Source organism: Scomber scombrus, chromosome 7 (genome assembly GCF_963691925.1).
Source record: "Scomber scombrus chromosome 7, fScoSco1.1, whole genome shotgun sequence".
NCBI lineage: Eukaryota > Metazoa > Chordata > Actinopteri > Scombriformes > Scombridae > Scomber > Scomber scombrus.
This window is the reverse complement of record NC_084976.1, coordinates 31,904,279-31,931,065: the sequence shown is the minus strand read 5'-3', so window position 1 is coordinate 31,931,065 and position 26,787 is coordinate 31,904,279. Positions and strand designations below refer to the sequence as shown.

Sequence of the window (26,787 nt, the reverse complement as noted above, 5' to 3'; positions counted from 1 at the left end):
TACCACGCAGGGTGCCAACCTGCACATCAGGTGGAAGTTAACCATTTACACACATTCATAAACCGTTGGCACAGCAACGGGAGCAATTTAGGGTTAAGTGTCTTGCCCAAGCCCCAAGGACACATCGACATGTGGACTGGAGGAGCCGGGAATCGAACCGCCAATCTTCCAATTGGAGGACGACCTCCTGAGCCACAGCCGCTGTTGATATTGTGTGCTTAATTGTGTCTCTGTACACTCTTTCAAAGGAATTGACCTTTACAACATCATAAATTATTTGATTTTTACACAAATGCATTTTGAAAGTCTTCAAGTTATTTAGACTTTCAGAGATTCACATGTCGCTTTGTTCATAAAAACTGCTATACTTCGACTTTCACTTTACTGTTTTTAATTAGTCTGTGGAGTCTCCTTGGTTGGCTGTGGCTCAGGAGGTAGAGCGGCAGTCCTCCAATTGGAAGATTGGCGGTTCGATTCCCGGCTCCTCCAGTCCACATGTCGATGTGTCCTTAGGCAAGACACTTAACCTCATATTGCTCCCGTTGCTGCGCCAACGGTGTTCATTCTCCCTTGTAAGTCCCTTTGATACAAGCGTCTGCTAAATGACTAAATGTAATGTAAATGTAAATGTTAATCTAAGCTTAGTGGTTTTTGATGTAGACCTGGTGTGTTCGGTCTAGATGAAGAAATATAATTGAAATCATCCTTTTTCCTGTTTTCTCAAATATAAAAAAGGTTTCACAAATTTGAAAGTGGTTTAAACAGCAGTAAGGTTTTTGCTATGATGTGTAACACATTTCATAAGTGTTGAACGTTGCAAAAATGGAGAATCAGCTGTTAAATGTCATTATTTATATTTCCTTCACTTTCCACTTAATTCCAAATGAGAAACTAACGTAGTGTTGTTGGATGTCTGTATGTTCAGTGCCATAATCATTACTTGTAAATGATTATGAATCATTAATAAATGGTTATTTTTTAATGTATTATATGTGTTAATGTTAATGTTTAATAAATGATTAATAAAGTATTAAATATTTATTAACGATTAATTAACCAAGTAATTAATTATAATCTATAAAGGATGCCTTATCAGGAAGTGGTATAAGAGTTTCTCTTCAGTCTTTCCTCTTTGTCCTTCCAGAGCTCCCACAGCAACATGTCTATGAGGAGGAGGAGGTTCTCACTGACCAGCAGCTCTGTGACCAGGAGAGGAACTCAAGTCTGGACCAAGAGGAACCAGAGCCTCCACAGATTAAAGAGGAACCAGAGCCTCCACAGATTAAAGATGAACAAGAGGAACCAGAGCCTTCACAGATTAAAGTGGAACAGGAGGAACTCTGCACCAGTCTGGAGGGAGAACAGCTGGTCCTGAAGCAGGAGACAGAAACCTTGATGTGGACTCCTACTTGTGAGGAAAGTAAAGATCAGACTCTGGACTTGAGTCCTGATGAAACTCAGATTGTGGTAGAGAAAGAGCATGTTGTCAGCATGTCAGTTAAAAGCTCTGTGGGTCCAGACCCAAACAATTATGACCAGGTCCTCTCTCACAACTCTCACATAGCTGAGAACCAAGATCACAAAGGAGGTCAACACGAATACTCAGGATCAACCAGAAATGCAGAACCAAAACCACAGAAGAGACATCACAGTAGAGAAAATAACAACACTGAAGACAAGTCTACCACTTTAAAGATACAGAGTAATACAGAGAAACAGTGTTTTAAATGTGACACTTGTGGGAAATCATTTGTGGTAAGGGCCACTTTGCGCAGACATCTCAAAGTCCACACAGGTGAGAAGCCACATACATGTGACACTTGTGGGAAAAAATTCTCTACACTGGGAAAATTAAAAGATCACACGAGAGTCCATACAGGTGAGAAGCCGTATACATGTGACACTTGTGGGAAAAAATTCTCTAAGCTGACCAACTTAAAAGTTCACAAGAGAATCCATACAGGTGAGAAGCCATATACATGTAACACTTGTGGGGAAAAGTTCAGACATACTCACCACTTGAATAAACACATGAGAAGACACACAGGTGAGAAGTCTGTCCCTCATCTATTGCAGTGATCTGGATTTATTCCCTCTGCCCCTGCCTGAACGTTGTTCTTTTGAATGCCTGGCATTTAAATGTGAGCCCCCTTTCCCCATGACAATTCGTCACTCTAGGGGTCACACTTTGGATCTGGTCATTACAGACTCTGCTGCTCCCAACAATCTACTTGTGTATGATCTTGGTTCCCACTAGACTACTCAGCACCATGGGTGATGGAGTCTTTTGTTCTGCTGCCCCACGCCCTTCCCGAAAAGCTGAGTGCGCCAGTCTAATGAGACTTTTAAAAAGGGACTTAAAACATTTATTTTTAATAGTTCTTTTCTAATGTTTTTTGTTATGTTTGTGTTGTAGCACTTTGAGTTTTGCTTTGGAAATGTAAAGTGCTTTATTAATAAAATTCATTCTTATTATTATAATACATTGTCAAGAACTCTGTCAAGTTTTGTTTTCGGGTTTTTTGATCAACATTAAAAGAGAAACAAAGTAAACCGGTGTTCTGTTAGTGGTGTTTGGGGTGGGTTTTAGGATGAGGCCAGGGGTAAATGGGGTGGAGAGCTGGGTCAACACTGATCAGGTAACAAGAATGGCATAAAGGCTCACCAGGCCTGAGGGCCGCTACATTCTGTTGAGAACACAGCCAGTAAAAAGTTAGTTCATGTACATTTCTGCATACTGTAAATGTATGGTTTTATACACATTTCAGGCACCCCTTGACAAACATCTTGGTGATAGTTTCTTATTGTTGGAAGAAAAACATTCTCTAGGATATAGGAAAAATATATTTCAAACAATGCATAGTTTCTCTTATGTCATATAGAACTGCCTGTGATTTCCTACTGGAGTTTTGGAAAGAACCAAGACATGAAGTAGATTAGGTGCACAAACTGAATGAACTCACTGATGGAGGATAAAATTCACACTGGACAGACTCGAGTCCCTTTGTAGTGGAATAAGATGAATGGCAGAGAGCATGATGCTCCCTAGTTCCTAGATGTTCCTCGGCCAGGAGAGATACTGTATGTAATCCCTCCAGTGAGTTCTTGGTCTCCTACCAGTTGGAAATGCCCAAAAAACCTCGAGAGCACGAAGGTCAAACTTTAAACAGAAGGAAGGAAGGAAGAAGGAAAGAAATAATGGACAGATGGAAGGAAGGAAGAGAAGACAAGTAGGAAAGATGGAAGCAAAAAGGGAAGGAAGAGAAGACAAGTAGGAAAGATGGAAGGAAGGAAGAGAAGAAAGAAAGAAAAAGAAAGGGTGGATGGAAGGAAGGAAGGAAAGTGGGCCGAGTTTGACTCCTCGGCAGGCCGGTTTTGGCCCGCTGGCCGCATGTTTAACACCCTGCTCTAGAGGCAGGCAGCCTTTGGTTTCATCTGCTTACATAGCTGGAGTCAATAAGGTGTTGTTGTATCACACTGAGCCTGACTGCATCCTGATACACAGCAGCCACATTAGCTTTCCTGTTTCTGCTCTAAAGTGAAAACCAGGCGGGGAGTTCTGGTCCTCTGAAATGAGGCCAACACTGAAGTAACTTAAAACTGCATTCTATCAAAAGGCCACCAGGGGGCGACCGTTTTGGTGTCAAAAGGACTTCCGTCTCTATACAAGTCAATGGAGAATTCACCAACTTCTCACTTGATTTCTAACCTCAGTAAACGTTTTCAAAATGTGTTTATGGTCTCAATCGCTAGTTTAAAGCCTTCTTCAATGCAGTATGATGTTCATTTGGGACATTTTGGCCTCCCTGATTTTATATGTGACGATAAAGCAGGGTATGCATTAGGGCATGGCTACGTTGTGATTGACAGGTTGATTGGTTCACAGGTTCAGGAGGGCGCCTCATGCTCCTCCTGATGCCCATATAAATAGAATCCCTGTTTTTATTTATTTATGTATGTATGTATTATAAAGCAGCTCTGCTCCTCTCTCAGCACAGACTGACGCTGTAAACTGCAGCAGGATGACAGAGGTGATTTCTTTAGAGAGTCTTTATTACTACAAAGATGCTGGAGCTTTGCTCTCTATTATGATGTAAAAACAACAGTTAGTGGATGTTCGGAAGCATATCTGAGCTAATACTGTCAGTTACTTTTACACTCTGCGCTTCAACATGAAGCCTCTTTGACCCTTATATACCACTTTCGTGATCTCTGATTGGGGTTTTTGGTTTTATTGAGCCAGCTAACACAAAGAAAGCCTGACTTTGTTAAACTTGCTTCGTAGTTCATCCTCAGGACTCTGAGGGGGTCAAACCATCGGCTGCAGGACTTCCTCCATCTTCTTGGTGATGAGGATAGTTATTTATGACTCTGGATGGATGTTTGGGATCGTTGTCACGCTGCAGAATAAATTTGTACGCCCCCCTGATGGTGTTGCATTATGGGTAAGAATCTAAACATGTAAAGATGCATCTATTAGGTCAGAAAAATCCATCTTGAGATCTTCAGTTGCTCCACAGAACTCAAACTGTGCTGAACTGATGCAACTTTAATAACTGCTTACATACTGTTCTGGTCAAATTTGACCTGTTTTGACATTTAACAGCCTGTAAAAAACCCCACATGTCTTTTATTCTGAAAATTGATGACTTTTCCTAAAGTGGCCCAAAATGCACAAAAATGAAAATATATTAAAATTTTGTATAGATGTATACAGATGCTCTTCTGGGTCAGATTATCTCCATATCTATTGCCATGTGTTTTAGTGAAATGAATAGTTAATAGTTTTAATAAGATAGTAGTTATGAGGATTTCTTTTTATGATGTAGCAGTGAAGACTCTAATGGTTATACAATAAACCCCACAGCTCCATAAAGCTCTGCTCATTTTACCTTTACATTAAATACATTTCCATCATTATTGCTATGTTATATTTTCATGTCTGAGGTAAAATAGGACATGATATTGTGTGATAGGAGATGTTTAGTGGTCTAAAAGCTAAAAAAAAATACACTCTCTCTGCTCTCTGAAACATGAATCAAGGTTTAATCACATTTATTGATCAGTCAGATCGACTATTGATGCTTTCTAAACACATCTGTGCTTCAACATTTGGTAGAGACACTTTTTATGAGGAGAACAAACTGTGAAGATGTAGAATATGAACAGTATGTGAGGAGAGAATATGAACAGTATGTGAGGAGAGAATATGAACAGTATGTGAGAGTTAAAATGATGAGTGTCTCTCTGGATGAATGATGTGACGTCAGAGACGCTGTGGATGGGATTAAAATCACTGACCAGCACATGTGAAAATGACACTTGGTGAGTATTGTAGTTGAATATTTTCTATATGACTGTTGAATGAAGGTGTGTTTTCTGCTTTTCTTTGAGCTGACACACACACACATACACACACACCAAATCTGACAGACTCCATGTGATCATCACCAAACTGATTTTATTCAAACTTTAAGAAGAAACTATGACGACAGCGGCTCTGACATCATTCTGTGGGCCGCTGCAGGCAACAAGGTGAAGTACAACCATCCACACACACACACACACACACACACACACACACACACACACACACACATATATACAAATATACACACAGGCATGTATACAACTTAAATCAGCATGATGGATTAAATAAAAACTTCGCCCTGCGTTGGACCTGTCGGGGGTGAAGAGCCTCGTCTGCTTCATGAAAGCAGAAACTGAACATTTAAAAAGGATAAAATAAAAAGCTTCGGGTGTTTTTCAGATGTGGAAAATCAGGCGTCGGCTGATTCTTTGTTTCAGCAGCCAATCACAGCGCGGCAGCCCGAGTAAAAACCAACCAAAGAAACCTTAGAAAGCTGTTTCCAAAAGTGGCGGCCATATTTGCTCCCGGTGGTGGAGTCTCCGAGTTTTCACCATAAAACGATGAGAAAATAAATCGTTCACCTTTGTCCGAACGCAGGGTGAGAAGTACGGCACGGCGAGGTGAAGCGTGATTGGTCCTCCTGCCATCTTTCACCTCAGTACAGATAGGACAGAAGGCGGCAGCTCTGCCCTCCTCGTCCTCCGGACAGCGCCGCCTGGTGGCGAGCAGCGGCGGTGGATCATAGCGACGTCTCGGCGTCCACGACTTTCCGACCGTCTTCGTTTTCCACGTTTATCTGAACGCTCGGCAGCTTCTCCTGGCTGGAAGACACAAAACCAAGTCAAATATATTCCTCATCCACCAATAAAAGTTCTGCTCAACCATCACACTCCACTTTCTAAGCAGTCACCCAAAAAATCCCTTGCAACCAGCTAGTTACCACCTAGCAACTACCTGGTTACCACCTAGCAACCACCTGGTTACCACCTAGCAACTACCTGGTTATCACCTAGCTACCACCTAGCAACCACCTGGTTACCACCTAGCAACCACCTGGTTACCACCTAGCAACTACCCGGTTACCACCTAGCAACCACCCGGTTACCACCTAGCAGCTACCTGGTTACCACATAGCAACTACCCGGTTACCACCTAGCAACCACCTAGCAACTACCTGGCTACCACCTAGCTACCACCTAGCAACCACCTGGTTACCACCTAGCAACTACCTGGTTACCACCTAGCAACAACCTGGTTACCACCTAGCAACTACCTGGTTACCACCTAGCAACCACCTGGTTACCACCTAGCAACTACCTGGTTACCACCTAGCAACCACCTGGTTACCACCTAGCAACTACCTGGTTACCACTTAGCAACTACCTTAACCCCTGTGCCTCACTTAAAAAAATATGTTACTTTGAGTTCATTAAGGGACAAAAATGACATGGCATCAAAAGACTGCCATAAAGATATTATAAATGAATATTATTTTCTAATTTCAGTAAATTCTTTATCTAACCACCATCAGTCCTGATAATAAATATCAAATATTCATTTTCAGGGATTTTAACCCTTTGAATGCTTTAACCCTTTGGTTACATATAACAGCTGTATCTTCTCTCTATAAATGACAGGAACATCTGTCTGTTAAACAAAACAAACTACAATGAGGGGCTCAAAAAATGTAGTTATAATGGATTGTTATCCTTAAGAGCTTTAAAGGAACAATTTTGTTTATACACTGTATAATAGACCTATTGTAAGTGATTGATTAAAATAAATAAATATATATTAAAAAGAATTTCCTTGGAGACTTTGATGCCATAAGCAGGAACACAGCACAAATGATCAAGAAAATACAAAATGAAAAGCCAATGTCCTTAGTGGAAAATACCATGGCGACCACAGCAGGGCTGCAACAAACTATTTTATTATCAACTAATCTGCTGATCATTTTCTCAATTTATTGATTAATAGTTTTAATTCATAAAGGTTTGTTTACCTGTTGCCGCATTTCAGAGCTTTGCAGCTGTCGGAGTTCATGGAAACTGATTTCCAGACGCCGCTTTTGGCCATTTCATCCGAGATGTTCACCTCCGAGGGGTCGCTGCACACACACACACACACACACACACACACACACACACACACACACACACACACACACACACACACACACACACACACACACACACACACAGAGAAACACGCACAGAAATACACACACACACCTGTGTTATGTCAAGCCATTAAGTTCATCTTATGTGAACATGCAGCTTTACACAAAAAAAAAATTTAAATAAAATATTAAAACATTATCACATAGTCTTCTTATTATCAGCAGGAGCAGAAATCTGCTGCTGTTCTGTTGTGGACTCACCGTCCTTTCAGGGTTTTAACCGGAATCTTGAGGACGTTGCTGCCGTCGTACGCTGGATTACCGTCGTCCTCCTCCAGCATCCGCTCAGCGTCCTGTGAAACACAGACAGACATAGACACACACACACAGACACACAAAACAGTTAAACTAAAGTCAATAAAGAGTATTGATGGATTGATAGTGCACACACACACATACCCGTTTTCACTACCCCGTGGGGACTCCTGACTGGGTGATGTACTGTGGGTTCCACCCTTTTTAAAGGGTCTAGAGACGTCATTTTAACTCCTAAATTCATTATAATTCTGTTTGAACAAAAAATTGACTTGAAATATCACTAACTCTCACATAAATTTGATACCTGAATTTTGCCCCCCTCGTTGGGACCCGTAATGCTAACGCCTATTAGCATACAATTGACATCACTGTTAGCCACAGTACAATTCATATGCAGTATTTGAACAAATGTTGGATTGAAACCCTAACCATTAACACTGCATTTAATAATCCAGTTAGCCAGGGGACTAATCGCTAAGCTAATATGCTAATATACACACTTGTCAGGAAAAATTCGTACACTGCAGTACCGTGTGTGAACTCTGGGGTGCACACAAAGTCAGGAAAACCAACCCTGTGGGTACCTTTTTTTTTTTTACACACACACACACACACACACACACACACACACACACACACACACACACACACACACACACACACACACACACACACACACACACACACACACACACACACACACACACACACACACACACACACACACACACACACACACACACTGTTGGTCAGGTGATTGAGCGTCTCACCTCCTTTTCCTTCTTCTTCTTGTCGTCCTCTTTCTTCTTCTTGCTCTCTGGAATCAGATCGTCCAGCCAGCTCAGTTCTCTCTTAGTGAAGCAGAAGTCCAGAAGCTTCCGCACGAACACCAGAGCCAGAACCTGCAGAGCAGCTTATTATGTTAGAGTAGTAACCACGGTTACTAGACTTCACTAAAACTAGCAGGGTGAAAATAATCTAGTCAAGTGAGTTCTTTAAAATGAACAAAGCAAAACTAACTAAAACTAAACTGAATTGCAGATAAAATTGGCTTAGTTTTAGTTGTCGTTACGTTTTCTCCTTTTTCAGATTGACTTCTTCTAATATCTGGAAAACTAAAACTAAGACTTAAGCTCCGTCCACACTGAGAACAATTACTATAAATACAGTTTTAATTTAATTTAATTCACACCCCAACTATAATGATAACGATAGAGGAGAACCATATCTTTGGAATCACAATCATAAAAATGCTGACTGTCAATCAAAATCCTTCTTTATTTATTTATGTATGTATTTATGTTAAAGCAGCTCTGCTCCTCTCTCAGCACAGACTGAGGTGATCAGAGGTGATTTCTTTAGAGAGTCTTTATTATTACAAAGATGCTGGAGCTTTGTTCTCTATTATAATGTAAAAACAACAGAGTTTGGTCTGTAAATACTTAGGGATGCTCGATATCTGATATTCCGATATTGTCCAACTCTTAATTTCCGATACCGATATTTGCAGGCCTTTTACACCAAAACTGTTAGGTAACAACATAACATATCTCCTACTGTTGAATTAACACATTATGCCTAATTTTATTGTGATGCCCCACTGGATGCAAACATAAATGCAACATGGCTTTCCACATGTGAAAATATGACACTGCCATATTTACCATTTTTTAGAGTGCATTATTTTGAACATTTTGCCTCAAACAACACTACAGCTAGGGCAAGTTTGACTTCTTCACAAATGGTAGACAATATTAAAACAAGGAAGATGCATATCTTCAGTCCAGAGTAGTAAACAATAAACATAGTCCTCTTTTAGTCCAAGTTCAATGAATGAGCCTGACAACTCACTGGCTATAACTTGGCTAATAATACTAATCTGTATGACGCACTTGGAAATAGTTCCAAACCACAGACATAACGTAATGCACCGGGCGAGCTAGCTTGTTAGCCACGGTTAGCGACCCACGAGTCTAGCGTGTTGTTGTTATACGTCAAAAAGCGCTGGTCAACGTCCCATGCTGCGTTCATGCAGGCTCGGAAATGCTAAAGCCTACAGAACAAACATCGGTTATAAAAACCGATACCGATGCTTCCAGATATTACATTTTTAAGTAAATATAGGCTGATAATAATATAAATACTGAAACATCACAGCAAGTAGTGTCTGTTTACAGGGCGTTACCGTTCTCAGTGTGGACTAAAACTACTTCATCACTTGTTAAACTCACTAAAACTAAACTGGAATAAAAAAAACAAACACATGTAAAATGAACTCTGGTAGTAAGAGAATAAAAGGTGTGGTCTCACCATCATGGGGAAGACGACGGCGGCGGCCGAGGCCTTGATGACCCAGAGGACGATTAGGCAGGTCAGCTGCACCACAGTGAAGATGTGGACCTTCCACAGCGGGACGTAGCGCAGGTAGATCAGGTCCGGCTGGTGTTTGGCCGGCATGCCGAACAGTCTGATACGGTCGAACAGCTGCGGAGGGACGGACATCAGAGACAGTGTGGTGGATATATTATCAATCAATCAATCAAACAATAAAAATATACTAAAAGGAAATAATAGAATAAATGGGTAAAACTGGAGATGTTAGGAGTAAAAGAGTAAAAGTAAAGAAATAAAAGGAAGGAAGGAAGGAAGGAAGGAAGGACAGAAGGAATGAAGGAAGGAAGGAAGGAAGGACAGAAGGAAAAAAGGAAGGAAAGAAGGAAGGACAGAAGGATGGAAGGAAGGAAGGACAGAAGGAAGGAAGGAAGGAAGGACAGAAGGAAGGAAGGAAGGAAGGAAGGAGAGAAGGAAAGAAGGAAGGAAGGGTGGAAGGAGAGAAGGAAGAAAAGAGAAGGAAGGAAGGATGGAGAGAAGGAAGGAAGGACAGAAGGAAAGAAGGAAGGAAGGAAGGAAAGAAGGAAAAAAGGAAGGAAAGAAGGAAGGAGAGAAGGAAGGAAAAGGATGGAAGGAAGGAAGGAAGGATGGAAGGAAGGAAGGATGGACAAATGGAAGGAAGGAAGGAAGGAAGGAAGGAGAGAAGGATGGAAGGAAGGAAGGAAGGAAGGAAAGAAGGAAGGACAGAAGGAAGGAAGGAAGGAAGAAGGAAGGAAGGAAAATGTTTGAGCAACTATAAAAAGAGTGTGAGTCTGGTTGTGACACTGAGACTCACCTGAATGCCTCTGAGCGAGGAAACGCCCATGTAGAGGAAAACTCCGTAGAGGACCGGCATCGGGATGAACTGAAGCACAGAAGAGAAAACATTGAGACAGAGATATCTCTACTCTCTCATCATCACTACCAATAAGCATCGGCATTATTAACCCTTAAACATCACTATCAATAAGCATTGGCATTTATAACCCTTAAACATCACTATCAATAAGCATCGGCATTATTAACCCTTAAACATCACTATCAATAAGCATCGGCATTATTAACCCTAAAACAGGCAGGAGTGGAAAATTAGATGTAAAAAGTATAATTTGATGTTACTAGTTCAGGATATCAGCAAGTCAAATTTAAGACTTTTTAAGACGGAGTCAAGGAAGGAAAGAAGGGAGGGAGGAAGGAAGGAAAGAAGGAAGGAAGGAAGGAAGGGAGGGAGGAAGGAAGGAAAGGAGGAAGGAAGGGAGGAAGAAGGAAAGAAAGCAGGGAGGAAGGAAGGAAGAGAGGAAGAAGGAAGGAAAGGAGGGAGGAAGGAAGGAGGGAGGAAGGAAGGAAGAAAAGGAGGGAAGGAAGGAAAGAAGGAAGGAAGGAAGGAGAGAAGGAGGGAGGGAGGAAGGACAGACGGAAGGAAGGAAGGGAGGAGGGAGGGAGGGAGGGAGGGAGGGAGGGAGGAAGGAAGGAAGGGAGGAAGGAAGGAAGGAAGGAAGGAAGGAAGGAAGGAAAAAAGGAAGGAGGGATGGAGGAAGAAAGGAAAGAAGGACAGAAGAAAAAAGGAAGGGAGGAAGGAAGAAAGGAAGGAAGGAGGCAAGGAAAGAAAGAAGGAGGGAGGAAGAAGGAAAGAGGAAGGGAGGAAGAAGGAAAGAGGAAGGGAGGAAAGAAGGAACAGTCAAAACAGACGGGGTAAATTTGACCCGGGAGGACGACACGAAGGTTAAAGTCAAATAAAAACAAGACAAACACACACAGCTATAAAATATGACATAGTATAAAAAGATGAGATGCAGCTATGATGGTATAAGTTGGAGGCAGAGTAGAGTAGAATATGAACAGTATGTGAAGGTTGTGGCACCTTGAGGACGGAGGTCATGAAGACGGAGCAGCCCATCAGGACGAAGATCATGAAGCCGGTGACTCTCTGCTCGATGATGCCCAGGAACTTGGGCTGCTCGCCGGGCGCCGCGCACGAGCCGACTCCACCTTCAGACTGTTGACGTGTGAGATGGAGAGCACGGTCGCCGCCACGAACCACGGCAGACCCATGATGGAGCAAACGCCCAGCATCACCGCCACCACCAGCAGGTCCAGGTGATAGCCACAGCCTTTCTGCAACCGACACACATGGACAGGGAAGAGGAGGGTTAATCATCCGACACCTTCGTGTCGTCCTCCCGGGTCAAACTGACCCCGTCTGTTTTGACTGTTCCTTCTTTCCTTCCTTCCGTCTGTCCTTCCTCCCTCCTTCTCTCTTTCTTTCCTTCCTCTCTCTTTCCTCCCTTCCTTCTTTCTTTCCTCCATCCCCCTTCCTCCCTCCCTCCTTCCTTCCGTCTGTCCTTCCTCCCTCCTTCCTTTCCTTCCTCCCTCCTTCTCTCTTTCTTTCCTCCCCCCACCTTCCTCCTTCCCTCCCTCCTTCCTTTCTTTCTTCCCTCCCTCGTTCCTCCCTCCTTCCTTCCTTCTTCCATCATTCCTTCCTTCCTTCCATCATTCCTTCCTTCCTTCCTTCCTTCCTCCCTTCGAGGACAACAGGAGGGTTAAAACGAACTGTGCACTTTTATTTACAGTTAAAACATTTCACCGTGTGTTTCAGCTTCAAACTAACGGAGCTGCGGCGGCTTCCTGTCTACGTTTTCAAAATAAATCCTGTGTTATTGTGCGCTTCTCATTATCATTAACAAACAAAGTTGGGACTTGTTAAATTACGGGAGATTCCCGGAGAGAAAGACACAACGGGAGGGTGGAGGGAGATGGGTCTAAAAATACGGGAGAAACCCGGGAAAACGGGAGTGTTGGCAGCTCTGGTGTAAAATCGTTTCCCCTCGATTTTATTAGTTTTGAGATCGTTTGGCCCCAAAAGCGTAATCAACGATCAAATTTCGATTAATTGAGCAGCCTTAGCGTCCGTCCGTCTGACCTTCAGTTTGTTCTCCTTCCTGTTGACGATGACGGCGGTGATCTGCTGGTCCATGAAGATGAGGATGGTGCAGAGCAGCGCGGGGACGGCCGCCGCCAGCAGCGTCCACCAAGGGTTCGGGCCCCAGCGGGGAGATCAGCCACCCACGGGTGTTAGAGGTAGGCTGGACTCACACAGAGAGACAGCAGAGGAGGACAAAGATAAAGATACATGTATAACAACCAGGAGGGTCAAACTCATTTTAGTTCAAGGGCCACATTCAGCCCGATTGTGGGGACCTGTAGAACCATTCCATAATAACCTAAAAATAAATACATATATAGAAGGAAGGAAGGAAGGAAGGAAGGAGAGAAGGAAGGAAGGGTGGAAGGAAGGAAGGATGGAAGGACAGAAGGAAGGAAGGAAGGACAGAAGGAAGGAAGGAAGGAAGGATAGGAGAGGAGGATGGAAGGAAGGACAGAAGGAAGGAAGGAAGACAGGAAGGAAGGAAGGAGAGAAGGAAGGAAGAGAGGACAGATGGAAGGAAGGAAAGAAAGAGAGAAGAAAGGAAGGAAGGAAGGGAGGAAGGAAGGAAGGACGCAAGGAAGGAGAGAAAGAAGGAAGGAAGGAAGAAAGGAAGGAAGGACGGAAGGAGAAGGAAGGAAGGAAGGAAGGAAGGAAGGAGATATGGATGGAAAGAAGGAAGGAAGGAAGGAAGAGATATGGATGGAAGGAAGGAAGGAAGGAGAGAAGGAAGGAAAGGAAGGAAGGAAGGAAGGAAAGGAAGAAGGAAGGAAGGAAGGAAGGAAGGAAGGAAGGAAGGAAGGACTCAGGTATTACCTCGAAGCGATCAGGTACTTGGAAGTTTGGGCGAGGGAACCCCCCACCAGATAATCCACCAGCACCATGATCATGATGGTGAGGAAGACGGCGAAGTCACTGATGGTCGATCGGAACCTGCAGACACACAAAACATTCACACCTGAAATGTCACCGAGGGTCTTCTCTCTCTCTGCAGCGTGAAACGATGGAGAAACAGACAGAAACAAACAAAGACCTTGGTGGGAAGTATCGTCTGGTCTTGAACTGTTTGAGGAAGGAGGAGAGGAAGAAGGTGGTGAAGAAGAGGATGACGGACCAGAAGAGAACGTCCGGGGCGTACGGACCTTCATGCCACAGCCGAGCCGACAAACTCACCGCCTAACTCCTTACAGTCCTGGAGGAAGAGAGGGAGAGAGAGAGGGGGGGTCAGAGAGAGAGAGGGAGAGACGGGGGGAGACAGAGAGAGAGAGAGAGAGAGAAGAGAGAGAGAGAGAGAGACAGTGGGGAGAGAGAGAGAGACAGAGAAAGAGACAGTGGAGAGAGAGAGAGGGAGAGAGAGAGAGAAAGAGAGAGACAGTGGAGAGAGAGAGAGAGGAGGGGGAGAGAGAGAGAGACAGAGAGAGAGAGACAGAGAGAGAGACAGTGGGAGCGAGAGAGACAGTGGGAGAGAGAGAGAGAGACATTGGGAGAGAGAGAGAGAGAGAGAGAGAGGAGAGAGAGAGAGGAAGAGAGAGAGAAAGAGAGAGAAAAGGAGAGAGGAAGAGAGAGAGAGAGACAGAGGGAGAGAGAGACAGAGAGACAGAGGGAGAGAGACAGAGAGGAAGAGAGGGAGAGAGACAGAGAGACAGAGGGAGAGAGAGAGAGAGGAAGAGAGGGAGAGAGACAGAGGGAGAGAGACAGAGAGGAAGAGAGAGACAGAGAGACAGAGAGACAGAGAGACAGAGGGAGAGAGACAGTGGAGAGAGAGAGCGAGAGAGAGAGAGAGAGAGAGAGAGGGAGAGATGGGGAGAGAGAAAGATCATTAAACTCTGAGCTGCAGTTCCTCTGATGGCCACTAGATGCTGCTGTTGTCAAATGTTAACTGTATTTCACACAACCAGCTGAGCTCTTAGCAGATAATAGTTATACAATAAACCCCACAGTTCCATTAAGCTCTGCTTATTTTACCTTTACATATAAAATAACATTAACATCGTTATTGCTATGTTATATTTTCATGTCTGAGGTAAAATAGGACATGATATTGTGTGATAGGAGATGTTTAGTGGTGTAAAAGCTAAAAAATACACTCTCTCTGCTCTCTGAAACATGAATCAAGGTTTAACCTTCGTGTCGTCCTCCCGGGTCAAATTGAGCCCGTCTGTTTTGACTGTTCCTTCTTTCCTTCCCTCCTTCCTTTCTTCCTTCCTTTCTTTCCTCTGTCCTTCTTTCCTACCTTCCTCCCTTCTTTCTTTCCTCTGTCCCTCCTTCCTTCCTTTCTTTCCTCTGTCCTTCTTTCCTACCTTCCTCCCTTCTTTCTTTCCTCTGTCCTTCTTTCCTCCCTCCCTCCCTCCTTCCTTCTTTCCTCCCTTCTTTCCTTCTTTCCTCCCTCCCTCCTACCGTCCTTCTTTCCTCCCTCCCTCCTACCCTCCTTCTTTCCTCCGACCTTCCTTTCTTCCTTCCTTTCTTTCCTCTGTCCTTCTTTCCTACCTTCCTCCCTTCTTTCTTTCCTCTGTCCCTCCTTCCTTCCTTTCTTTCCTCCTTCCTTCTTTCCTCCCTCCCTCCTACTTTCCTTCTTTCCTCCCTCCCTCCTACCGTCCTTCTTTCCTCCCTCCCTCCTACCCTCCTTCTTTCCTCCGACCTTCATTCCTTCCTTTCTTTCCTCCCTTCCTTCTTTTCTTTCCTCCCTTCCTTCCTCCCTCCTCCCTTCCTTCATTCCTTTCCTCTCTTCCTCCCTCCTCCCTTCCTTCATTCCTCCCTCCTTCCTTCCTTCTTTCTTCCGACCTTCATTCCTTCCTTCTTTTCTTTCCTCCCTCCCTCCTTTCCTTCCTTCCTTTCCTCTCTTCCTCCCTTCCCTTCCTCCCTCCTTCCTTCCTTGACTCGAGGACAACAAGAGGTTTAATCACACATTTATTGATCAGTCAGATCGACTATTGATGGTTTCTAATCACATCTGTGCTTCAACATTTGGTATAAACACTTTTTATGAGGGGAACAAACTGTGAGGAGAGAATATGAACAGTATGTGAGGAGAGAATATGAACAGTATGTGAAGGTTAAAGGAAATATAAAATCAGTAGAGGTTTATGTTACAATACAAGCTTATTCTGACCGTCACACCCAGCGTCTGCCATGAGATGTTTTCTGTGCTGAAGCCTCTTTGGTTCCACTTCTGCAGCGTCTGAGCGGAGGCGTTGGCGGGTTCAGAGCACTGACACCTGAAACACAAAGGAGAGGAGAGCTGGATCCTCAAAACGCTTCCAGGACAGGCTTCCCTATTTCTGAAAATAATATAGTTCATAAATACTGTGTAGTAGTGTGTATTTATAGAAACGATCCTAATTTAAGTCCACATATCAGAGGTCTATATATTCCTCTGAGTGATCCGGCTGTGTCTTACGTGTAGAAGGTGAGGTTTTCCAGGTGGTTCTGCATGTTGATGGGATAATCCTCCCCGAGGTGGACCAGCTTCTCCAGCGCCTCGTAGATGAAGATGAGGCAGATGAGCGCGGCGAAGGCTTCCTCAGTGAAGCGGGTGATGTAGCAGACCAGGGAGCTGGCGTCGGTGGCGACCAGCACCAGGCAGAGGAAGGCGGTCCAGAGGCCGATACTGGTCCTCAGGGAAAGGTAGGACAAGCCGTAGTCGCTGAGGAAGAAGAGGAGCGCCGGCTGTTAGTAAACAGTTTGAACTGCTTTTCTTCCTCTTGGCGGACAATGGGTTATTTATTTTCCAGAAAAATTAAGACATTTTCAACTCCGAGCCACCAACATTCTGCAAGATCCATCCCACTCAGCCCATCATCTGTTTGAACTCCAAAGCAATCACCACATTGAACACAAGCCTACAAACCCGAACACATACCTAACAACACATACACCTCATAAACACCAAAGTGCAATAAATCAACTCGTGCAATATTACTGTGAAATATGGAAATGTATCTATGTCGGCACTTTTTGTATGACTAAGTAGGGCTGGGCGATTATGGGAAAAATGTAAAATCAGGATTAATTGAACTTTTAACCTCGATTACGATTAATGAACGATTATCTCTACCATTGATGAACAATTATGTATTTTCACAGTTTCTTTAGTTTTGTATTTTACTCTGCTGCCCTCACACATGAGGATCTTTAGGGAGTGAAAATAATGATGTTTTAAGGTGTGACGCTGTGGTTAATGTCTAGTTTACTTGATTAGAACTATGTAAAGATCATGGTTTGGGTTCAAATGATCACTGGAGACGTCGGCTGTTAGTAAACGGTTTGAACTGCTTCTTTTCTTTCCTGCTGACGGACAACGGTTTATTTATTTTTCAGATAAATCATTGAAATTGTGAAAGTTACATCGTCTCGTGTTGATGCAGTTTTTAAAAACAGAGACTCAGAAGATTCTCAGAGATTTAAAGCTACTTAAAGCTACTCTTGCCTTTGTTACATTTTTACACATTTTTTTGTTTAGGTAAAAATGCTATTAATAAGGTAATGGCTCTAAAATGTCAGAGAGATCCACCAGGCATAGAAACTCATCATTATTCCATTCTCATAATATTCAGTGAAAACTCCGGCCAATGATATCATTCAGTCCGAATGATATGATTGGCCGAGCGACCTACCGGTTTTCCCCTTCCGCATTACGTAATCGCGCATGCACCCCCACCCGGAAGAGAGTCTGTTGTGGATCCACGGCATTATGATACATCCATGATACACAGAGATAAACAGACAGTAGTGACTGACAATGACCGACAAAAGCAGCCACGGCTTCCACCTCCAGCCGCTCCCACGGGGCAAAAAGACAACTATTTGGTCTTCACTATTGTAGCGCGTGTTCGCGGAGGGGAAGGGAAGGGAGTGCGGGGGTGGGACATAGGAAGGAGGAGGGGTTGTTGCTGTTCAAGTTTTTTCAAAGTGCTGTTTGAAATGCAAGAAAGGTAAAAGTCGCTTTAAGAATCAGCCACTACTCTGGAAGCCCCCTCACACCTCAACCATCAGACAATGGGTTTGAACTTTTCTTGACGTTACTTATATGGAGCAATCGACAGCCTGTATAAATGGGGCCAAAGCACTGAAGCATTAAAGGGCTCACTCTGATCCTTGTGGTCCGTTGTGTATCTGATCTACCTCACTAAGCATCTTGAATCACTCAATAGGTCTATATTAACTGTTCCACAAGTCCCTTTTTGTTTTAGCCACCTTATCTCGATTCTATTTTAATTTTATATATATATATCATTTGTTTGTTTTTGGGGTTTTGTTTGTTTTTGTTTTTAAATAGTTTATTATTTTTCATCCTATGTATGTTGGGGGGGATTGATGTAATGGTATGTTCAGTGGCTGTACATACAAAAAAAAAGTATCAGCAGCTGAACAAAAACATTTCCGATTAAAGAAACGTCACGCTCTTCTGACCCTTCGACAGCAGAGACGATGAATGTTACGCAAACTTTTACCAGCTGTCCAAAACCTTTAAATATTCTTATTTTTTTATGATATAAAGATTTACTTCTTTATTAATTTCATGCTGCTCATCCAAATAGGTTTCAGCTCTGCAAGCTCATAAGAAAAAACTGAAGCCAGCAGCAGCAGCAGCAGCAGCCTGGGAGAAGAGATAAACCAATCAGGATCATGAAGTTTAAAGGATTTGTTGTTTATAGATTTAAGGTGAATTAAAAAAAAAAATCCCCACAGAGTCACTGAATGTCCCTCCTGAACATTTACAGTCGGTTCAGACAGTACAACTGATAGCCTGATATGAGCCTATCCAACTAAATAACCATTCAGAGAGACGAATGATCAGTAAGTGAAATGAATCAGTAACCACAGTTGTTGGTGAATGACCTACAGTTTACCCCTTTCACACACATTCATACACTGATGGCAGGAGCTACCACGCAGGGTGCCAACCTGCTCATCAGGGGATGCTAACCATTTACACACATTTATACACCGTTGGCACAGCAACGGGAGCAATTCGGGGTTAAGTGTCCAGTCCACATCGACATGTGGACATGAGAACCGCCAATCTTCCAATTGGAGGACGACCGCACTACCTCCTGAGCCACAGCCGCCCCTGTGTGTTTTTCATCTGAAATCAGTCCAATTGGGTCACAAAATGCAGGAAAATACAAATATGGTTACGATGAGGCTGATGGAGGGCAAAGAACCTAAACTCAGTCCAAAGATGTACAACTGTTTGATTAATCTAGATAACGGTCGGACAGGTCGATCAGATACCGACTGATGTTGTTACCGAGTGTAACGACATCAGGTATGGGTCACATACCTGATGTTGTTACCGAGTGTAACGACATCAGGACGTTGAAACTTAACCGTGTGAGCGCGAAAAAGTACGACAACATGTGATCTTTATGTGGGATTTAAACAGGAGATTAAAAAGTATCTTCAGCTGGGAGAAACGTACCTGCTTTTAATTCATTTTGTTAATAAATTACAATCAAATAAATAAGCCAACATTATATATATATATCCTTCCATTGTTTACGTAACATTTGTTGTGCTTAATCTACACTGTGTGCCATTGCTCTGTTATGTAATAAAGCAACAGTAAAGTAAACACTGTTATCTAATTAGAGAGATAAGGAAGTGACTGAAATTCTTTTGGTGCTTTTTGTAGATCCGCCACATGTGAGGAAATGTCTTACTCTAAAAAAGGTTTATTAAGAATGAAAGGGTAATCGGTGCATGCTCTGTCCTGATGCTCCCTTCAATGCTGGAGTTACTATGGAGACTTACAGATAAGGCCATAAATAAACAATGCCCAAATATGATCCAACACATCTACAGCACACAGAAGTCTACAGACAAGAACAGTGTCAGCTCCCTTGTCCTCCGTTCCTCAAAGTCAACAATATCCAGCCTCCAACTACAGGAACCTCTACTCCGTTCAGAGAGAGACGGGCAAACACATCTCTGACCTCGGCTGCCATAGCAACACTATCAGGGTGCTTCCTGTTTTCCCCAAAAGGAACAGACCTACAGTCTACCTACGCTTGTCGCTTGTACAGCACTTTGGTTCAACTAAGATTGGTAACGTAGGGTTGTAGATGTCTGGATGACAGATTCCTGCGCTGGACCCGCTATGCTCCTATCCGGGGAACCTACTTACCTCAATGTTGATTGTTTTTTCCAATGTGCTTCTCTCTCTTATCCCCCCTCCCTCCTCTTTCTCTCTACTCCAACCGGTCGAGGCAGATGTTCTCCCACTTTGGCTACGTTCACACTGCAGTTAATTCTGACCCATATCTGATTAGTTTCTGACAGTGTGAACAGCACAAGTCGCATTGAATCTGACATTTCCAAATCCGATTCAGGCCACTTTCAAACGTGGAACTGAATCGGATACATATCGGATTTTTCTGAATGCGACCGCAATCTGAACAGTCATTTAATGCGACGTTGACGTTATTCTGGAGCAACACACATTAAACAGACAGACATAACCCTAACCCAGACATCATTAAAGTATTAATTTCCTCCTTTTTAACATCACCTTCAACACACTGTTTTTAACATTAGACCATAAATGAGACAACCAGTAACTTCATTGGCTGTTGCTCTTGCCATTGCAGTCCGCAGACAGGCCACATTTAAAAGTGTAATATGAACAACCAAACAATAAATCGACATTGAGCATTAAGGCCTGCAGTGTGAACGTAGCCTTTGAGTCTGGTTCTGACGTTTCTTCCTGTTAAAAGGGAGTTTTTTTTTTCTTGCCACTGTCGCCAAGTGCTGCTCATCTTCAATTTAAATTAAAGAGTACAGTTTAGAACCTGCTCTATGTGTAAAGTGCCTTGAGATGACTTTTGTTGTGATTTGGCGCTATACAAGTAATAAATGTGCTATATAAATAAACTTTGACTTGATTTGACTACAGTCTACTACTGTCTCACAGCCAAAATACGATGATCTCAAGGCCTAGTTTGACCCAGTGTTTAACCAATCTATGATACATAAATTATGGAAAATTCCCCCAACAAAAACTACACTGCGGCTCTCACCTCTGCAGATTAACAGCAGAACCGAGATCTTTGACAGCCGTGTTTTAAAGAAAGCATGGTCAATCTTGTCCAGCTCTGATGACCCACTTTTGGATGAATTCATTCCTCTGCCGTCTGGACGGAGATTTAGGCCTCGAGCACGAACAAATAGGTACAAATGTTCCTTTGTCCGACGTGCAATCAATGCAGTTAACTTGTAAAACCTCTAATCGCATTGATCGTGTGGCGAGACTTTTCTGACATTTCTATTCTTATTCCGATTGTGATTGTTCTGATCAAGTTTGGTTGTGCTGCATGCTGAGATGATGTTTGTTATGTCACTGTTTATTTATTTATTTATGGTTGTTGTGTTAGCTGTTTTTTGTACTCGAGGGACAATAAAGCTCTGAACTGAACTGACCTCACAGTACAGCAGAGGAAGCTCGATGTTTCACATAAAACCCAAACGGGCATCAGAGCTAAATACTCATATTTCAGATGAAGAGTGGTATAAAATGTGTTTGGCAGTCACCAGTCAGGAACCTCAGCATCCCTTTACGACTCAACTCTCACCTTTGATGCTCACATTAAATCCCTCACCAAGACATCCTTCTTTCACCTCCGCCCAATCCTCTCCAACGCTCCAATACTCAGACCTTGGTTCATGCGTTCATCATGTCAAGCATTGACTTACTGTAATTCCCTTTTCATTGGTCTCGTGGCAAAATCCACCCAAAACCTTCAGCACATCCAGAACTCCGCAGCCACAATCCTCACAGTCCACATCACCTCCATCCTCTCTCAGCTGCTCTTTGCTACCTGTTTTGCCCCAGATAAAATTTATAATCCTACTCCTCACCTTCAAATCCCTCCATAACCTGACTCCTGTTTACCTCAGTGAACTCCTGACTCCCTACTCCCCCTCTCGGTCTCTCAGATCCTTCAACCTCTTCACCGTCTCACACACCAAACTGTCCACCTTGGGGGGAACAGTCCTTCAGCGGCACAGCCCCCAAGCTCTGAAACTCTCCCTCAATCCCTCCGCGACTGTCCTTCATTTTCCACATTCAAGTCTGAGTTAAAAACGTTTCTTTTCAATGAACATTTCTCTTCGTCCTCCTCTGTGTAGTCTTTTTTTGATCTGTTTTGTTTGAGCGTCTTTGGGTTTGTGAAAGGCGCTTTATTATTATTATTACTCTTGTGGAGTATCATTGAGTTTCAGCACAAAGATGAAAAACAGCTGAAGCTGCAGAATGCTGCTCTGTGGTAATCGAACACTGCAGCACCTTGTGTCGTGTTGCTCAGTGTAATAAACAAACAGACAGTTGAAATGCTGCAGCTCTGCAGGACAGAGTCTCCCTGCTGACCTGTAATATGGATCCTGGCCTCAGTCAACATGAGTTCACAAAGTCAGCAAACAAATCAGCTGAAGCCAAAGACTACACAGAGCGTCTCTATAAGAAGAGGCTGCCTCTCTGTCCTCCTCGTCTCATCCTGCCACGATGTCTCTGCGACTCTCCGTCCTGCTGCTGGTAACCCTGACCTGCTTGGCCCGCTCCGGCTCGGCTCAGACTGTCGACGTCGAGGCGGAGCTGAAAAAGGTCCAGACCGATCTGGAGGAGCTGAAGGCTGAGAAACAAGGTGAGGCTCGACTCACAGCTGCTCCACATGAGGGACAAAGTTTAGTTTGTTTGTAATGTTTCTTCTCTTCATATTTACAGCGATGGTCGAGCGTCTGGAGGCGGCTGAGGGGGAACTGAAGAAACTCAGAGGTGAGAAATCTCAAACATTCAGACTGAAGGAAAGCCCCAAAACTGACTTTAGACTTTCTAGATTTGAAGAAAAATGGAAAAAAGATTTACACTACGATTGTTTTGTCTTTGTTGTTTGAATTTACCTTTGGAGATTTAAGGTATCGTGTGTTGACAGAGTACGCAGGGTTAATGTCCTGTTTTGAGCCGCTGTATTTAAGGATCTGTCACTTTTCTCTTTGTGTGTGAAGAAACTCCTAAAGTTGCGTTCTCTGCCTCGCTGGGAGGAAACGGCCTACAGAAGACAACGGATGGAAACGTAGATCTGGTCTATAGAGATGTTATGACCAACGTGGGCGGAGCTTACAACACTGAGACAGGTGAGATAAAGTGGCAAACCTGTGAGATAACAACTGTCTTTACTACTATATAACATAAAACAGGGATTATTTTTCTCATTGAGCCTAAATGTGATGTTTTACAGACCTCTACAGACCTCATTCACACCTCATTGGTTCTAAACTTTTATTAAAAACATGTTAGAGACTCATTCTGTTCGTGTACAAGATGAAAAAATGAAAGTCAACTTCAAAAATGTCTCAAGCAGGATCTCTGATGTCAGCAGTGATTTGTGTTATTCTTGGTTTATACACTAAAGCACAACCTGTATCTATAGCAACCATAGAACAACCTGTATCTATAGCAACCATAGAACAACCTGTATCTATAGCAACCATAACACAACCTGTATCTATAGCAACCATAACACAATCTGATGGTCTGTCTGTGCATTACATACCTCGTATAAGTGCTAAAGATTAACCTAAAAGTTAAATGGATGGAAAAAAATGTTTTTTTTGTGGAAATTACGAGAATATAGGCGTAATATTAGGTCTACAAGAATTACTACTTTATTCCGACTTTATTCTCCTAATATTACGACTTTTTTCTCCTAATATTACAACTTTATTGTCGTAATATTACGACTTTATTCTCGTTATGTTTTCCGACTTTATTCTCGTAATGTTCCGAATTTATTCTCGTAATGTACCGACTTTATTCTCGTAATATTCCGACTTTATTCACGTAATATTAGGACTTCATTCTCGTAGTACTCCGACTATATTCTCGTAATGTTCCAACTTTATTCTCGTAATATTATGACTTTATTCTCGTAATGTTACGACTTTATTCTCGTAATATTTTGACTTTTATCGTAATATTATGACTTTTTTATCGTAATATTATGACTTTATTCTCATAATATACTGACTTTTATCGTAATATTATGGACTTTATTCTCGTCATATTACGACTTTATTCTCGTAATATTACGACTTTATTCTCGTAATTTCCAAAAAAATTTTTTTCTCTTAGTCTGTCCCTAATACTCCGTCGTAGCCCTCTACTAAACGGTGGAGCAGATCTACAAAGGGTTAAAACGCAATACACCTTTCAATGAAAACCGTGTTAACTGGGTTAGGGTTAGACGGTCGTCTTTATTAGCGGCTCAGTAACTTCATTTGAATCTGAATTCCTTCCTCCAGGTGAGTTCACAGCACCAGTTCGTGGAGTCTACTACATCCGCTTCACAGCCAACGCTCCCACCGACTTCCCCATGAGCGCCGTGCTCTACAAAAACGGCGGCGAGATCCAGCTGATCACTCACGAGCAGTCGTCCGGCGAGGGCAGCGACACTGCGTCCAATGGCGGCGCTCTGCTGCTGGAGCAAGGAGACACGCTGAAGATGGTTCTGTGGCACAACACGCACATCTGGGACAACAGCAACCGCCACAGCACCTTCACAGGCTTCCTGCTGTTCCCCATGTGAGGGCCGACGTGTCCAAAAAAATAATAATCAAAAAGGAAATCGGCAGCGACTGATTCCACCGAAAAATATATATAAATATCTTTGTTCTCTTTAAATTTTGCATTAAAAGACCAGCTGGAATATTCTTCATGTCTCGCTGAGTTTTTATTATTTAGAGATTCATGCTGCATTTAATGAAAGAAATACCTAAAATATGAATGAACCAATCAGGAGCTACGTGTGTATGGAAGATTTAAAACGCCAAAATACTCACACAAAGAAATAAACTGAAACACACTTTGTTATATGTTAAAGGGTCAATGAGGGTTTTTTGTCTCCATGTGGTTTAGTTTAAATTTAAAGGGTTAAAATGTGAAAATAAACATATGAATAACTTGCACACAAAATAACTTTTTAATTTTGAGAGAATATATTAGAGGATTATGGCAAAAATGTGTAAGTGGTGTAACCATAAAAACTTCAACTTGCTTAACCTTTACATTCAGGGTCTAATTTGACCCATTTTTACAATTGAGAAAGGAACAGAAACACCTAAAAAAACTTCTCTTTTAGCCAGAAATTTGATGACTTATCCTCATGTGACCCAGATTTTATAAAGAATGAAAATATTTAAACTTTCTAAAAGTATTTTTGTGTTGCTGATACCCATTTTTGTTGAGTGTTTGACTCCAAATTCACTAAAAAAATTCAAAAACCCACCATTCAAAAAATAATTAATTGAAAGCGTTTGATTTTAAATATCTTTTCTGCATCAACAAGTGAAAAACCTCAAGAATTCACTCTCCCTGCTGTCTGAAAGCTTCATTATGAGGTGTTCAAGTCTGAAATTATTAGATAATTATGAGGGGATACTCTGAAATACCCGAATACGAACATGTAAGGGTGTAAAACAGTAAATTCTCAATAAAACACCATATCAACTAGTTTGGCACGATCTTACATTATAACTTTTTATATTAAATAAAAGTAATGGAATACAATTGTTCTAAATATTACATTTAATCTGGAGAATCGTGTATTTTGTGGTTACACCATTTGACATGTTCAGGAGCATTCAGTCTTACTTTTGGTAAAAAAATGGTGCAAATGTCATTTCAAATTATATAAAACCAACAAAAATACTAAATGTACATTTTAACAAACCTGATGCTGCTTTTAAAACTAGTTTAACTGATTAAACTGACTAGTTTAACACTTATGCCTTATACATTTTCTGTAAATGATAATGATTATTTCCCTTCTTGTCCATTGTTGCAACCCAAAGCTGATAACTTTTATTTTTCACAGCTCCTTTTGAAGCTGCTCCTCAGTACAGCGGCTCTCTGCTGCACTCTGCTGGACACTGAGCCAGTTATTAAAGACACATTAAATGTAACTTAAAGGGAAATACATAAAACAATGTGGACTGTTTAAACTAAAAAATATTCAGTTTACTGTCACAGAAAAGCTGCAAATCCTCACATTTGAGAAGCTGGAACAAAAAAGGAAAGTCCAGATTTAAAAAAAAAAAAAGAAAACAGTATTTTGAGAGTATTTAACTGTCGTGTTGTGACATTAAAAAGGAGGTGAATCATAATTAATCTCATCTCTGTGGAAGTCTTCGTAAGGAAACGTCTTATTGTGTTTTACAGGAAGAACATATGATTCGATTTTCATATAAGAAGAAAAAGAAATTGATTTTGTATTTTTTTCAGCATATATTGTTAAATAGAAACACAATATAACCGGGAATGTGATTAAAAAAGGGGTTACAAAGGTTTTTTAGTTTGTTTTTTTCTGTTGATTGACATTGACATTAAAACTATTAAAACCATTAAAACGTCAGAAACAGCAGATGATGATGACGGCTCTTCTGACGCACTTTCCTGGAAATATTTGGGTATTTGAAACACGAGAACAGAACAAGAAGTGTGATATAACCTATAATAATAATAATAATAATAATACTACTAAGGGTTTTATGTGTTATGTGAAAAAGCTTTTTTAATCCTTAGACCAAAAAAAAAGAAAGAAAAAAAAGCTTATGAGCACAAATGCACATTACACAGCTGATCCAGAATCCAAGAATTGTGTTAATCTGTGACACAAAAGCCTGATTCAGCTA

The 26,787-nt window shown here is 42.1% G+C and overlaps 3 protein-coding genes across 3 annotated transcripts in view; 2 read left to right on the top strand and 1 right to left on the bottom strand.

The window, feature by feature from the left end:
• Positions 1 to 1,246: 1,246 nt before the first annotated feature.
• Positions 1,247 to 26,787, top strand: part of LOC133983089 (gastrula zinc finger protein XlCGF57.1-like) — a 140,997-nt gene continuing 115,456 nt past the window's right edge. The window contains exon 1 of the mRNA XM_062422043.1: positions 1,247 to 2,047. Within this exon, the coding sequence (XP_062278027.1) occupies positions 1,396 to 2,047 (652 nt within the window). The 5' untranslated portion in view covers positions 1,247 to 1,395. The remainder of the gene's footprint in view (positions 2,048 to 26,787) is intronic.
• The window catches only part of LOC133983139 (sodium bicarbonate cotransporter 3-like), a 41,750-nt gene continuing 20,404 nt past the window's right edge, over positions 5,442 to 26,787 (bottom strand). Inside the window, 16 exon segments of the mRNA XM_062422097.1 lie at positions 5,442 to 6,192; positions 7,377 to 7,481; positions 7,755 to 7,846; positions 8,582 to 8,713; positions 10,122 to 10,295; positions 10,978 to 11,046; positions 12,043 to 12,159; positions 12,162 to 12,296; positions 13,102 to 13,224; positions 13,226 to 13,264; positions 13,921 to 13,962; positions 13,965 to 14,037; positions 14,138 to 14,251; positions 14,253 to 14,296; positions 16,214 to 16,319; positions 16,502 to 16,747. Of these exon segments, the coding sequence (XP_062278081.1) occupies positions 6,111 to 6,192; positions 7,377 to 7,481; positions 7,755 to 7,846; positions 8,582 to 8,713; positions 10,122 to 10,295; positions 10,978 to 11,046; positions 12,043 to 12,159; positions 12,162 to 12,296; positions 13,102 to 13,224; positions 13,226 to 13,264; positions 13,921 to 13,962; positions 13,965 to 14,037; positions 14,138 to 14,251; positions 14,253 to 14,296; positions 16,214 to 16,319; positions 16,502 to 16,747 (1,693 nt within the window). The 3' untranslated portion in view covers positions 5,442 to 6,110.
• LOC133983127 (complement C1q-like protein 4) lies at positions 22,578 to 24,807 on the top strand. Its single transcript, XM_062422085.1, has 4 exons — positions 22,578 to 22,742; positions 22,823 to 22,873; positions 23,104 to 23,232; positions 24,400 to 24,807. The coding sequence occupies exons 1-4, from the start codon at positions 22,604 to 22,606 to the stop codon at positions 24,681 to 24,683; spliced, it is 603 nt and encodes a 200-aa protein (XP_062278069.1). The 5' UTR covers positions 22,578 to 22,603; the 3' UTR covers positions 24,684 to 24,807.

What these genes read in the sequence shown, in the direction of transcription:
- LOC133983127 (XM_062422085.1), top strand. Translation starts at nt 22,604, where the DNA reads ATGTCTCTGCGACTCTCCGTCCTGCTGCTGGTAACCCTGACCTGCTTG. An exon ending in GGAACTGAAGAAACTCAGAG is followed by an intron (nt 22,874 to 23,103) that starts GTGAGAAATCTC and finishes TTGTGTGTGAAG; the next exon opens with AAACTCCTAAAGTTGCGTTC. An exon ending in AGCTTACAACACTGAGACAG is followed by an intron (nt 23,233 to 24,399) that starts GTGAGATAAAGT and finishes TCCTTCCTCCAG; the next exon opens with GTGAGTTCACAGCACCAGTT.